The sequence below is a fragment of the Thunnus thynnus genome, chromosome 5 (genome assembly GCF_963924715.1).
Source record: "Thunnus thynnus chromosome 5, fThuThy2.1, whole genome shotgun sequence".
Classification (NCBI taxonomy): Eukaryota; Metazoa; Chordata; class Actinopteri; order Scombriformes; family Scombridae; genus Thunnus; species Thunnus thynnus.
In genome coordinates this window covers 25,662,555-25,677,782 of record NC_089521.1, presented here as the reverse complement: position 1 = coordinate 25,677,782, position 15,228 = coordinate 25,662,555, and the positions used below count along the sequence as shown (strand labels likewise).

The window sequence follows — 15,228 nt, the reverse complement described above, 5'->3', positions numbered from 1 at the left end:
GTAATTTTCTAGCACACTTATTGCTAACAGCTTCTAAACTACTGATTTCAGCTTATCTGTGTATTGGGCTCTTTGATCCAGATATATCCAATTCTACATCTCAAGAAGAGTAAGAGTGTACCGTCATACTAGCTGGTCTGTCAGGTGGTACTTATGTTCAGCAGTACAGAAATGGTGATGCTCACAATGCTATATGTACAAAGTACAATTAAGGCTGGTTAAAGGTCATGTACTGAATGTTGCAACACCTATCACACAGTGTGGTTAGCTTGCTTTTCACTCATTGGCTCTTGGTGCGAAAAAAACAAAAAGCAAATCTGCTGACCTCAAAAGCCAACACAAATTACACTGTAATAATTAGTTCTTGCACACCTTCCTCCACCTCAAACTACAGTTGAGCTGACAGCGATGAATCCTTCAGGTTACCCGGCTGAAGTCGTTCCACTGCAGGGGGGGAGGCATGATGGGCTCCCTGGACAGCCCAGTGCACCTACGATGGTTCAGTACACCACTGTGAACATCGCCGCTGAGCCCCCCCCGGACTACATCATCTGGTCCCTCTGCTGCTTTGTCTACTCAAACCCTTTCTGCCTTGGACTGGCAGCACTCATCCGATCTATCAAGGTGAGCTGACGTGCGACTGTTCTGACTTGCTTATGAATTACATTCTTTGTGTACCAATCTTCTGTTATTTTTTAGTTTTATTAATGTCTATATATGTACTGTACATGTAATATCTAACAGTCACAGGGTTTTTTATGCTTCTTTAATATCTAACAATCTGATCAGCTGACCTTTCTGATCTACATCACTTAAACTGCACTCTTAGGCTTTTTCCACTACAGGATCTTAAAGACACAATAACGCAGGACATGTGTTTCAATATACAGTTAATATTCAGATGCACAACACACGTCAGATATTCTGAATCTATCCATGTAAACTGTAGGCTGTGTGCACAGTGTTGGGGAGTACATTAATAGTTTAATTTTCCAGTAATGTTCCTGTTGCCTAGCTATTATCAAAATCTTGTAATGTTTACAATAATGAGCAATTTTTCCCACTAAATGATGAGGCAGTATGAAGGATAATTTAACTCAGAATTAAAATTAAAAGGGTGAAACAAACAAAACACTGGCGCTCATGGATTTATCTTATTATTATTTATTGTGGACAGAAATAGCACGTTCATGCTGATGATGGCTTCTGGCTGAAATGCATTCATTTCTGCCCACAACAAATAATAATAAGAAAGATCTGTGAGTTCCGGTGATTTGTTTGTTTCATCCTTGCCACAATTGTGCACCTGATACTCTGTTCAAGACTTGGAGCTGTGAGCACTGCTACCTTTCACCTTAAAATGAAAAGGGACCATAGAGAATTAAATTACCACTACACAATAAAAAAGATTTTTAACCTGTTTTACAAGGTGTGACTCTGTTTCCTATCCAGGGAGCCACCAGCTACCATCTTTCTTTGGATTAGGAAACAGAGTTGCAATTTGGACAATGGGTTAAAAATCATTGTTTTTATTGTGCAGTGGATGGAAAATGTTTTCATCAAGCAATCAATATCTTAAAGATATGCTTACCAATGTACAAATTAATGACACAATAAGATACAAAAGACATATAAAAACAATATATATATATATATAGTCAAATGAGATAGAAGTTCGAAGAAAACATAATTTAAATCTGTCATAAGTTTTGCTTGACATTCTTGAAGACAAAGAGTCAGAGGTGGAATGACTATGCAAACAAAACTACATGTGAGAATGGAAATATGGATAGAAAAGGAAGAAAGCAACTGAATTTGCTGCATGGAAATAGAGCAAACAAGAATGTCATCAAGTTTTTGTTGAAAAATATGAGATGTGCTTTTGCTTTTACAGGCCAGAGACCGAAAGTTGGTTGGAGACCTGGAGGGTGCCAGACAATACGGCTCCGCTGCCCGCCACCTCAACATCGTGTCCTCCGTCCTGACTGCCATCATGATTGTTCTTTTCATTATTGCAATTTTCAGAATGTCTGGAGAATCAAATAGATACTGAAGCAACTATTACGGACATTAAAAAAAATGGCATAATTTCAAATGTTAGAGTTGCCTGCTGCTGTGGCTTGGTGATACTTGTGGTTCTCTGCTTAACGTGCATGGCACAATTTGTAACTTTTTATGCCCTTTTACTTATACCCTTGAGCAAAACAGACACTTAACTTTCATTGGTGTTAAAAAGTCCTAAATGTAACTCCACATTTCCTTAACAGCAGTCTGTAGTCAAGTTTGAATGCAAGACTTTGTTATTTAAGTCAGATTTCCTGTCAGGGAGGTCTGCATCTCAGCAACAGTTTCATTTTTCAATAAATGGAATTTTGTCTGCTTCATTATTCTTTGAAATGTGGTTGTGAAATTTTGAGGGTAAAAAGATTGGTTGTATAGATACTGGCATTATTTCCTGGTACTATAGAGTTACACTTGTACTGTGTTGAAACATGTCATGTCCCTTACAGCCGTCTAACATCTCTGTTTTGTAGACCACTGGCCTGTAGCCTGTTGGACCTGCCCTCCTGTAACTTTCCAGTACACGGACAGTTATCACTAACAGCATCTGGTTTAGTTTATACCTGTGTTTTAGGCTCTTTGATCCAAACTTTCATGCTCCACATTATCAACTCTAAAAAAAAGTGAGAAGTGGCCTCCCATCTGGCTGTTCTTTTATTTATTTTTAGAGGTGTACTTTTAGAAATGTGACAGTTGAAGGCTTCAAGGACAATTTAATGTCCAGTTCAGTTGAAAGAATGTACTCTAATTCTCAGTTAAAACCGCAAACTCCTCAGGACTTCACATTAAAAGGATAAGTTCACAATTTTTCAGGTCTGTCTTAAAACAACAGTCAGGTGCCCAGATGAACACTGAAAGAGGTTTTCCTCGCTGTAATCATTCCTCCTGTTCATACTGGCTATTAAAAGATCCCCTGAGAGATATCAACATTCAAGGATGAACAAAGAAGGGTGAATTCGAGCTCTGACTCCTTCAATCAGCCACTCTTCACAATTTTACACACAATAACGACGGAAGAACTTCTCTTTAAAGATATAGCAGTGTTTATTAAACTTAGCAAAATTAACAAAGTTAACAAATGCTTCAGTCAATAAACAACTATTCTAAAATCTAATTCTACCAAACAAAACACAAAGCTATGTACAGGGTTGGACACATGCAGGGGAATGCGTGCGCGTGTGTGTGACAAGGTGGCAACGGGGCCTGACGTGATGACGTCGTCGGCCTGCGACGCGGACGTGACTATGGGAGGAAGTCACGTCGCATGAGAACCGGATGGCAGAAATGTGGCGGTGTCTTGGTTAGACAGAAGCAAGACGGCGCAAACACAAAACAGTCTAGCGTGGTGAACACAACTAAACAGGCAGCAAACTTAAAATACTCCTAAGAGTAACAGAGAAAAATGGACGCGGCGGTCCGTCAACAGCACAACAAAACAATAGCAAAGCTAAGAGCTAAATGCTAAACAACAGCAACTGATGCTGATAAGAACACACAATTAACACTGCCTCTGCCCAGACTTATGCCTCTTACTTGGGTCGCTTCAGAAAGCGAGCAGGGTGTGTGTGTGTAATCCGTCATTATGTCCGGCTTTGTCCTGGGCTCGGATGCAGACGGTGGCCGTTCTCGCACGGTCGGCGAAGAGCATGGCAGCTGGCTCTCGGCAGCGTGGCGGAGAGAACAGCAGAGTCGACTCGGTGAAGAAGCGTTTCTTCCGTCTCGAGGAAATTGAGGACGCTGGTTGCAGCAGCGGTCTCTCTCGGATCCGGGAATGTGTTCGGGTGAACACAAGCAAAGTCTCGTCTTGTCCGGCGAGGGGAGTCTTCGATGAGGGGAAAACACGTGCGTGGGGTACCCCCTTTAGTCAGCTGACTCCAAGAGGAACAGGAGTTACCCCTAGCTCAGTGACATGGGAAAGGTGTGTGCTTTAGGGCACGTTCAGTTTTTAAAGGGGCGGTGATGTCATCATCATCAGGACGCTCCGCTGTGCAGGAACGTCTCCGCCAATGAGACTGTATGTTGACTGCTCCCTGCTGAGGTGTGAAAATCGCAAAGCATCCTTGGAAATGGAGTTTGCAATGGACTCCCATTGTCTAAGCAGCATTTTTGGCGCTATTCCTTTATCTCGGGGAAAACAAAGGAATAAAGCACCTCGTGGTCAGGCCTCACAGGTTACATGTAGGCCTTCTTTGTGTGACCTCATGGTTTGAGGCCCAACACTTATATGAGGCTTCAGCAGTCTGAGTTAGTCATATCAAGTGGATATCTGCCACATTTATAGTCTTTTTAGCATCAAATTCCCTCTTCGTATTTCCTCGGACAGTGTTTCCCTGTTGAGCTGTGGTGGAAGTATAGTAACACAAAGAGACATTGGCATGAAAAAGACTGTAAAGTTGAAAGATATCTACTTGATTTGACTATTTTGGATGGCTGAAGCTTCACACTATCTTCAGATAAACTTTTAAATACATTTTTGCACAGAAGGAGGCTTGTGGATTTTGTCCCACATCACTTTCATTGTAAGTGCATTATGAAGGGATCTTCTGGTCCGTATGAACAGGAGGAATGATTACAGCAAGAAAAAACGATTTCAATGTTCATTTGGACCTGACTATTGTTTTAAGATAGACTTTATAAATTGTGAACCACTCCTTTAAGACATCCTGTGACTGCCGCAAGGAAGCAGTGTGTTACAAGTGTGTTTTTGTCTCATTGGCTTTGGCAAAACCGTCAAAAGGAAACAGACACTTGCAGTGGCATTTAAGTTACTGCACGCCTTCCTGCAGCCTCCACTCTAAGCTACATTTGAGCTGGCAACGATGAATCCTGAAGGTTACCCGGGTGAGGCTGTTCCACTGCAGGGGGGGCGGTATGATGGATTCTCCGGACAGCCCAGTGCACCTACGATGGTTCAGTACACCACTGTGAACATCACCACTGATCCCCCCCAGGACCACATCGTCTGGTCCCTCTGCTGCTTTGTCTACTTAAATCCTCTCTGTCTTGGACTGGCAGCGCTCATCTACTCTATCAAGGTGAGCTGATGTGCAACTGTTCTGACTTGTGATCATTTGTATTCCAAACTGTGTTTTTTGCCTATTTAAACAGGAAAAAAAGACTTGAAGTAATATCAAATAAGATTTTTAATATTCTGCTTATATCTTTGTGGCATTTATCGATTTTCTCGTATACTTCTCGTAAGGTACGAATGAAATTTATGATACTACATGAACAGATCATCTCTGTCTTTCTTCACTGGGGAGAAACACTTGTTTGACTTACAATTATAATACATACACAATTGAAAGGAACGTCGTGCAAAATCTAAATTCTGTTAACCACATTTTCATTATCATGGCAGATTTTATTAATTTTATGGCCAAATTTTGATGCAGCAGCTTCTACATTTCAGTAGTTGCTCTGATTGCTGCCTCTATGTCCCTCTGCAGGTCTCTGTCCAGCATCATCTTGTGTTGCAGCTGACAGTGCAACATCACCTGTAGACTATAATATCCTCCTCTAATATATCTGTGACTGTCACATGACCGCTTCCCATCACGGAGCACTTTGTTTTAGAAAGATGTTTTTTTTAACATCCACATCAAATCATTCCCTCTTTATTTCTGTCACAGCGCAGAGCTGTTCTGATGACACATCAGCTGGATTCATATTTTCTAATTGTTTTGGGTCTCCTACTGTCACTCCTAAATGTTTTTTTTTATAATTTCTGAAGGCAGGACTTGAATTTGAGTGGTGTTTTTACTCTTTGAGAACTTTTTTGTGAATGAAACTCACCCACAAACAGAACAGAACATGGAGCCTAATATGGCAGTTTTAGGGGTGTGGATTATGCTAATGATCACATCTCAGGAACACACCTCCTCATGAACAGGTGGCAGTCAACAGGCTGAAATGACCAATTTAAGACAAGTTCAGGTAGTTAAGAGAGTTTGTTGAATCCCAGCTGTCTTATTGCTTTGTGCCAGAACAAATATAGCTTAAGAGAAAAATAAGAAAACATTCATGCATGAAGCCCATGGAGTTTAACCATAAAAGTTTCAGTTCCTCAAGGTTGAACGAAACAAGGAAACTGCTTTTAAAATCCGCTTTGGTCCTTCCAGGCTAGAGACCGGAAGGTGGCTGGAGACCTGGAGGGTGCCCGACACTATGGCTCCACTGCCCGCTGCCTCAACATCGTGTCCACTGTGCTGGTTTCCATCACAATCTTTACTGTCATTATACTTTTCGCCTGGATTGTAAATGAGATTAACTACTACAGATACCACTACAACTTCAAGCTATATTTCAAATAGTGTTAGAGTTGCCTGCTGCTGTGGCATAGTGATATTTTTTTCTACTTTACATGCATGCCACAATTTGTAAACTTTTATACCTTTTTACTTGCATCCTCAAGCAAGAAAGATACAAATCTTTATTGGTGTTGCAGAAATCTTGAATGGAACTCATCCATGTATCTGAAGTCAGGTTTGACATTTCTGCCAGACTTTGTAACTGAATTCTTACTAAGAGAGTAAGTCAAAAGAGTTTATTTTTAACAGTTTAATTTGTCAATAAAAGCGTCCTGTTTCTTTAAATTGTTCTTGTGAGATTTTGAGGCTTTAAAAACCGGTTGTGGTTGCACAAGTGTGTTTTTTCATGCTTACACCCTCAAACTGTAACTCATGGTGAAAGATAACCATTCAGTTTCCTCCAAAAACCACAGAGGAAAAAACACAGCACATTTGTGAGTGAGTGGGTAAGTTACTTTCCATCAGTTGGGGTTGTGTGTCCGGTATTCACATCCTGACAGCGGTTGGCTGCAGAAACTCCTTTATAAATAACACACACATTAACTAAACATAATAAATCAATGCCAGAGGGGGGGAAACAGTTTTTGTTTTGTTTATAGTGCAGAGGACAAGTGACCAACATAAAACAAACAAACAAAAAACAAACAAAAAAAACCCAAACATATGACATAGCAGAAGACAAGAGGGAGAACTAGACGAAAAAGCAAACAAACAAACAAAAAGAAAAAAAAAGGCATGAGGTTTGGCTTAGATTTTCTTATTGTTGTACGCATGTGTTTCGGTAGGTGTGTGTGTGTGTTTTCTGTTTGAAAGATATTGTAGGGGGAGAGAGCATAAGGGGGAGACAGTATTAACCAAAGGAAGAAAGAGATTTTTGTGGAAAATTCATAGTATAATGCAGTTGTTTTTGATTATGTGTCGAAGATTTATGATGTAATACATACATACTCTCTAAGCATACATATATTCTTTAAGTGCATATATACACATGTATTCTTAATGCCCTAGATATATGTTCTTTATTTGATTGCTCTATACATTTATTTTGAAGCCCATATAGCCTCTCTTGTTGTTGCAACTGTTTATCTGACATGACACAGAAGTGGAGTTGGTGAGGGGCAGGGTGCAAATTAAAAAAAAAAATCAATAGTATGCCAAGCATAAACAGACAAAGTAAATAAACCCGTGAGCTACTCTTTAATATTATAACCAGTGATATTTTAGGGGAGTTACAGGGATAAATAAGAAAAGACCAATGAGAGATGTGTTCGTATCATATCATTCTAAAAATATAAATCAGACTGTATTGCCTGACAATGTCAGTTGCTCTGTGCAGAATAACTCAGGGTTTTGCATTTTGTCAGTTCAATAAAGACCTTATATTTTTCTGACAACTTCGCCTCTGAATGATTTTTGTTTTCCTAAAGTTCAATAATTCTCCACCACAAGATAAAAAAAATAACATAGCTAGAATGCAGCATGGAGGGCATCTCTGGTTGGGCTCCAAAGACAAAGAGGTGTGGATCTGGGGTGGGTCAGGTCAGGACAGTTGGGTCAGGGCAGAATTTTATGTATTTAGTTAGTTTTTTATTTTCCCACCTGTAGCCCCCACCCCTACAGGAGGGGTCTGTTCAATCGGGTCTGAGGGGCAGCTTTCTATCGGGAGAGAGGTCTAACGGGGATCAGGTCCTCTGAGTCCAAGTTGTCCTGAATTAGTCCAGTCCCTCAACCAGAGCTGAGGTGAAAATAAGAAAATTATTAACTATATTTCAAATTTATATATTTCAAAAGACCAAAATCTGATTATGTTTCAGGTTACCAGTAATATTTAAGTGATGTTTTTCTAATCACTGTGTCTTGCCTACTCTAGTAATTGGCAATTTACTGCAACATTAAAAAGTTGCAGAAGTTCTGCATTCAGAAGTTGAGGCTGTGTATCTGTGGGCCAAAAAGGGGTTTGTTGCATCATCTGTTGTCATTCAGGTGCAGTTCCAGGTGCATACAGTCAACGCTTAGAGGCCCAATGTGCAGCTGCCCTAGGTTCACCACCAGCTAAGCGCTGGACATCAGTCCGATCAGAGGAATAACCATTTCCACCATGACACTACTGGCTGTCTCCTCTCGCTGTAGCAGGCACAAAAGCTGCTTTACATTCATCCAGGTGGAGAACAAGACGAAATTCATTGGCTTGGCTGGAGATGCACTTTCAGTGTGATGGCAGTGAGCCCAGACATGTACATTTAATTACCAGAAAAGTGCAGTCTTAGCATTTATGAAGTCATGGGGTCCACCCAGAGTAGAATACAAACGCCCCCCTAACCTCCCCTGATTCTCTACCAGAGAATTATCAGTGTGGTTCATGCACCCAGTGCAATTTTACATATAAGTGTGCCACATACAGTATACCCACTTTCGATAAGAGGGAAAATAATGAAAATAAGAAGCAATATATCTTGTTCCACAAGAAATGTAATTTATTTGATCAAATCCCCATGTGGTTTAGCATATGTACTGTAGGTAAAACACAAAGAGCTCTAAAAGTCAGGGCAGCAAAACACATGAACTGTATTCGAACCCAGGACCAGCATAACCCGATGACAATGCATTTCAGTGAGGCAAATCACCCAGTAGCCTCTCTCAGCTACAATGGCATCAAGCACGTTAGATTTCTGAGAACAGGAGTGATGTGAATACCCTCCAAAAGGAGAGTTTTTATATTTTCACCCTTGAGACGCCTAGAGGTCTGAATCAAGAATATGAATTTAAACATTTTCTCTAAAGTATGAAAAATCGTTTATATAAAATATATAAACGACTTAAATCACAAATGGCAATGCAACGATATGTGTGCTTGTTGAAAAATGAAAAATAAACGAAACAAATTGTATTCATGTATGTCAACCACTACCATGTGAAACGCCTACAATCTTACATGCCATTTCCAAAAATATGTTCAAAAACTGGTATTCCTCTTTTCTAGAATCAGTACACAAAACCACTGGAACCACAGAAACTGACATCACATCTCCAAACACCAGCTCTTTTGTGAAATTGAAAAATATGCACAATAGCTGTAGTATCTTCATAGACTATATGTCTTTCCATTCATACCTATGTTTGATTTTAAAGTGGTCATGTCAGTGGTTTGTAGACTATGTATGCTAACTTTTCCTCTATTTTCTGTCATATACCAAATTATATCATCAACATAAACCACAACATCCGTTGTTCACCTGGACTGAATTTGTCACACATAACTTCTAATCATATTCTCAGTATCAGTCTCAACATCCTGCACTGTGCTTCACACAGTGAGTTTCTCTGTTTGTTACTATCGGTATGAGGTTTAGTGTTATGAAGATTTTCCTGAAGTATTACAATGAGCTGGGAAGTACATATAGCAACATAATTCTTAGCAGTATTTCAAATACTGTAGATTTCAAAGCACCAAAACGTAACTCAGAGATTATGCTTCTGAAAGTTTTGATCACAGGGGTATGCATTATTGATTAGAATGAAAAACAGGTTACTAGTAATGTTTAAGTAAAATTTTCTAATCTCTGTCAGAAAATTTTGCCTACTCTAGTGATTGGTAATTGCTTGAATAACCAAACAATACAATGGGTAATATTGACTTCACTGCGATCATGCTCCTTACAACATTCAGTCCAGACATCAGTGATTGTCTAAAATCTGGCAGCCCTTCCTGTACCCAGACAGGAAGATGAGTTTGCTTTTAGCCACAATCCTGAAACCTCTCTCAAACCTCCCCAGATCCTTTCATGTCACCTTCCTTATTCTTTACTCTCTATGTCAGCTGTCACAGAAGACTGATATTGAAATCTCTGAATACATTCATGTTAATCAGAGGATAAACTCTCATGACTTTAGGGTACACCACGGCTTGTCCTCTGGCGCCATATTCAGGCTAAATATTGTAAGCATCTGAGCAATGCAATTATGTCAATTTTTTACAAAAAGCATTATGTTTCTTTGTATTGTGAGTCTTTCCCTGTTCTTTTGTGGAACAAGGACCTCCTGGACCAATGTGACCCGCTGGAGCCCCTGGACGTGATAAATTGGCTGGACCCTTTGGTGCCCTTTGACCTGCTGTAATGTGTGGACGAGGTCAAATAACTTTCTAAATTTTAAAGAGTATATATGTTTTACTGCATTACTTTCATCAGCTGAGTAGTTGCGATTTGTCATTTACTAAATTGCAGGATGCAGCAATAGTACAACTTAAACAAATTTCAGTGTGAAACTTGAGGAAGCATGAACACACTAGTCTAGTCAGATAATGTGTAAACACATACACAAGAGGCACACAAAAAGATAAACACTTATACAAATTCAGTTCAGCAACAATACCTTCCTGAAGCTTGAATGTTTGATTTTTGTTGAAGCTGTTTCTGTGAGATATTACTTCAACTTGGTTATATTTTGAGGTCGTAGTTTGTAAATACTCAAATACAATGCAATTTATAGGGGTACACCCCCAATTTTATACATGAAGATCAGTTTCCTCATCATGATGAGTACTACACAGTCTATGAAAACAGTTATATGTGTTGTCTCTTGCAAGTCTCCCAGCTTAATGCAGGTCTAATATTCATTTGTCTTTAATCAGTCAGAGACACTGGTGTCAAGAAATTAACCAGTTAAGATTTTGTTTGAAAAATGACAAAACAATTCATCAATATAAAATGTTTTTAATGAATTTTCTGTTGATCATTGAGTCATTTCAGAAAAGTAACTCAAATTACAACATAAATCTTGAACAAAAGGTGGAAACACTTAATACATGCAGTAGGTATTGAAGGCCTTTATATTGGTTTGCATTATATTTTAAAGTTTGCCTGCTATTGTGTCCATGTGTGCTCTGGTTTACTAACTTTGATCTGCTGTCATAGTCAGTAAAAATTAATGACTGTCTGTCATTGTCACCTGTAACAATCTGGAGACAGATGTGAGGTCCAACTTATTTGCAGTAACTGGATTTCATTTGTTTGATCCAGATCTACTTGACTTTGTTTACCAGGACCTTGAAGCCTTAAAGAAAAGCTTTTCTAAGTTGGAGCTGAGTAAGTATCATATTCAAGAACTACAAGTGAGTGTTACAGGAAGTGACATATTTTGATGTATGATTAACCCGTCTTGTTGTCTAAGAAAGTGAAATGCTGCAATAGTTGGCTTCATTAATATTAATGTATCTGTGTATGTACATACTGCATTATTATTTTTGAAAAGGGCAATTCATAAACATTCAGATAATTGCAAATATTACAAAATATTTTTTATCTTGAACAACAAAAAATTGTAGTTAAGTGGACAAATGACCTTCTTACACCTGTGTGAGAAGCTAAACAAATACTAATTACTAATTACTGGTATTCAGTCAGAGGAAGAAGAAACATGTAAAACTAAGTATGTTTTGACAAAGACTTCTGAATAGAGTTCAAGAGCCAAATTGAAAATTCAGTTTGGGGCTTGTTGAAAACCGAATATTTCTTAAGTCATTTATTTGTATGGAGCTACCAAAGTCCTGAGAGATGATATGAACTTGTGTGGACAAGTTATTATCTTGTTTACCACAACTTAGGAGAACTTATCTTGTGCTGAGTTCATCACAACTTAAGAGTCTTTGTATCTAAGTTATTATGTTGTGCTCACAAGACTGCATGTCGTGTCCACAAGATTATTACTTGAGTGAACAAGATGGATCACTTTTGCCAACAATATCCATATCTTATGTGCACAAGATAAAAAATATTATGTTTTGGGGGGTTCCGTATATTCCTGATATCAGGCATGTTGTTTTGTTTTTTCAGCTGTAAACTACAAGTTTGTCTGGAAAGTTGGTCGGAAATACTTCGTGTCAAACAAGGAGAGAGGCTCTTTCTCCCGGGCCATCGAGTTCTGCTCCCAACAAGACTTAGAGCTGGCGTTGCCCCAGAACGAGGAGGAGAACAGTGCACTGACTCAGTTGCTTGGTGAAGTGGACAAAATGGTCTGGATCAATGTCAATAACAGAATAAGCAGAGGGTAATTTTGAGTCGGATATGAAAAAAAGTCCTCTGACCTTCACCAAATGGGGTGAAGGGTGGTTGGGATGGTGGGGAGCAAAATAGTCGACTGGATCAGTCAAGCCAAGGGAACTATGATGGGATCAATTCACACCTGCTGCAAAGATCAGTATATGACTTGCAGCAGAGACTTTGTAAACCAACCTTAGTGATAGATGTGGCAAATTTACCTTAGCAACAAACATTTTTAATAATTTTATGTGTGCTTGTAATTCTTCAATTAAGTAATTTGAATTCCATGTGTGCTTCCCAGTCTGCTCAAAATTTAGTCCAGGATCTGAGGAAAATATAACAAATAATTTCTCTATAGTTACACATGTGATATGTGATAACAAGCTTACATCACAATGTGCTATGTCCACACCATACTTTCCAAATGTGCAGTAAATATCCTTAAGAAATATTTGTCTACAGTTTGCATTTAGATGTAGAAATTCAGAATAATAGAGAGGTAAAAGATTTTCAAGGTAACAGAGATGTTGGTAGTCTTCCTGTCAATGGAAGACTTTTCAAATATATTTTATATTTAGTACAGATCAAAACAACGGTTTACAAATGAGGGAGCAGCAGATCTTTTTGTTGCCTTATTACCATATAAGAAATCTAAAAATCTCTGCTAGCTCCAACTTTCAGAATGAAATAAAAATTTTATTTTAAGCAATGTTTTTATGAGTGGGTCCCTGTTTTAGTTGTATCTTCCATGTGCACAAAGATGTTTGAGATGTGTGATTGATTGATTGAATTATTTATTGACTGGGACAGTGTGCAGTTTTAAACATTGAAGATGCACTGCACCAGAGTTAGCTTGAAGCTAGTTTGCAACTGTAGTCCCCAGCAAAAAACATACAACAGCACAACAACAAACAGTACAAAGCAAAAAATTGAGGGGCCGACATTTTACCGGCATGTGGCAATACAACTCAATATGTTGTTAATATGTCTTGTTGGTTTATTTCTTTTAATACATTTGGTAATAAAATTGATTCATAAAACAGTTTTAGGGTTGTATCTAAGGGCAAATGTCATAACTGTCATTAGTAAGCAATGGCACATAGAGAGACAATATCTTCTGTTGATACTGATTTGGCAAAAAATTACTCATAAATATGAACATATATGAGCAGTGTTGGGGTCGTTACTCAAAAAATGTAATGTATTACACATTACTCGTTACTTTTTTAAAAAGTAATGCATTGCCTTACTTTATTACTCCCTGTGAAAGGTAATTAATTACACTACTCATTACATTACTTTTGCATTACTCCGCAACAATGCCTGAGATGCATTGTCGTGTAATTGCCAGTTACCAATATAATAAACCTTACATATGCCCACATATCAGAGCAAATCCCTATCTTAATAAGGAGGACATACAAAAGAAAAAGTTTTCCTGTCTGATGATGGTGGCCGTCTGTTCCTTGTTATTGGTATTTTGCTGAGTATGTTTCTGAAAGACGGAGATTCCACTGTAGAAACAGGCAGCGTTTCCTCTATTATGTATGATGCTACAAGCATATTCATCTCTGCTTTTGTTAACGTTACCTGTTGAAAATCAAGCTTTGGCTGCTTGGTTGGGGTCGGCATACTCAGCTTGAGCATCACTCTGGGTCTGGGAGTCCTTGGCTACTAGCTTTGTGTTAGCATGTTGCCTTTGCAGGTGCTGCTGTGTGATGTTGTGTTCACAGCAGTGGATAGTTGTTTCTGGCCTAGGCACAGTTTGCACTTTACTGTCACATTCTTGTCCTTTCGTGTAACAAATTCGAAATAGTGTGCATACCTCCACCACTCAAAAGTTGTAGACCGCTCTGCCATTTTTGTCTTTTCTCCCACACGTGTGTGTGCGTGTGTTGGAACTCAAGCCAAACTCATGTCATGAGAGGTCAGGCGATTGTTGCGCAAGCGTGCATGAAAGGCACCTCTGATTATTTTTTAATGCAGATAATTGAAGAACCTGTGTAACGGAAGTAACGACAGAATTTTTTGATTAGTAACTCTAATGTGATTACCAAATGTAGGAACAGTGACACGTTACATTACTGCTTTACAGACAAATGTAGCATGTTTACAGTTACTGTAAAAATTACTTTGTAAAACTACTTTGTAATGCGTTACACCCAACACTATATACAAGACTACAAATGTAATTGATAGCTTATTCTCACACAATAAACAGTGGCTTGTTTCGTTCGTGGTTGAAGCAAAGTACTGTTACTGATACAAATCTGTTCTGGTCAGAACGGCCAAATTATGTTGTGTACCTGTGTTATGTGTCTTATAATTTCATAAGAGGTTATCAAGTCATATTTATTGAAATTTACAAGGGCCCTGTGTTTACATCGTTATCTACTGCAGATTTGTGAAAAACTTTGTGAAAGATTTGATATAATCTGTAAAAGGGAAAACGTCAGCTTTTGTTACGGGGCCAAATATTTTTGTTTGACGGCCAGATTTAGCCCATGGATCATTATTTGCCTACCACTGCCATAGACTGTATATAAAGATGGATGAAGCGAGGTGGGATTTCACTCATTGATTTGCATCGGAGCTGTTTTGAAAAATATAGAAAATAGCTGCAATATCTTAATTGATTATATCATCATGTGTCTTGTAAGTTTATAAAAGGTTATCATGCATTTAAAGGAAATCCTTCCACATTTAGCTCTGCAGTCTCACAGAATTGCTGGTTAAACTTAAGGGAGGCTCTAAGACTCAGCTTTTCTTCTATCTTCTATATCATACACCACATGATGTCATCAACATGAACCACAACA

The 15,228-nt window shown here is 38.7% G+C and overlaps 2 protein-coding genes and 1 long non-coding RNA gene across 5 annotated transcripts; all 3 read left to right on the top strand.

Annotated features, from left to right (window-relative positions):
- On the top strand, positions 1-2,333 carry LOC137183845 (dispanin subfamily A member 2b-like). Its single transcript, XM_067591129.1, has 2 exons — positions 1-624; positions 1,895-2,333. Exons 1-2 carry the CDS (start codon positions 409-411, stop codon positions 2,051-2,053), a joined length of 375 nt encoding a protein of 124 aa, XP_067447230.1. The 5' UTR covers positions 1-408; the 3' UTR covers positions 2,054-2,333.
- An 868-nt stretch (positions 2,334-3,201) lies between these two features.
- LOC137183375 (dispanin subfamily A member 2b-like) lies at positions 3,202-7,762 on the top strand. Of its 3 annotated transcripts, none has more exons than XM_067590387.1 (3): positions 3,202-4,580; positions 4,848-5,096; positions 6,183-7,762. In XM_067590387.1, the coding sequence occupies exons 2-3, from the start codon at positions 4,881-4,883 to the stop codon at positions 6,372-6,374; spliced, it is 408 nt and encodes a 135-aa protein (XP_067446488.1). In that variant the 5' UTR covers positions 3,202-4,580; positions 4,848-4,880; the 3' UTR covers positions 6,375-7,762. The 3 variants fall into 3 exon arrangements, with proteins under 3 accessions (XP_067446488.1, XP_067446487.1, XP_067446486.1); XM_067590386.1 differs by having other exon boundaries at positions 4,799-5,096; XM_067590385.1 differs by having other exon boundaries at positions 3,202-5,096.
- A 2,638-nt stretch (positions 7,763-10,400) lies between these two features.
- LOC137183844 (uncharacterized) lies at positions 10,401-12,563 on the top strand. The gene is made up of 3 exons (XR_010928552.1): positions 10,401-10,499; positions 11,390-11,455; positions 12,203-12,563. It is a non-coding gene; the product is annotated as an uncharacterized lncRNA (long non-coding RNA).
- Positions 12,564-15,228: the final 2,665 nt, after the last annotated feature.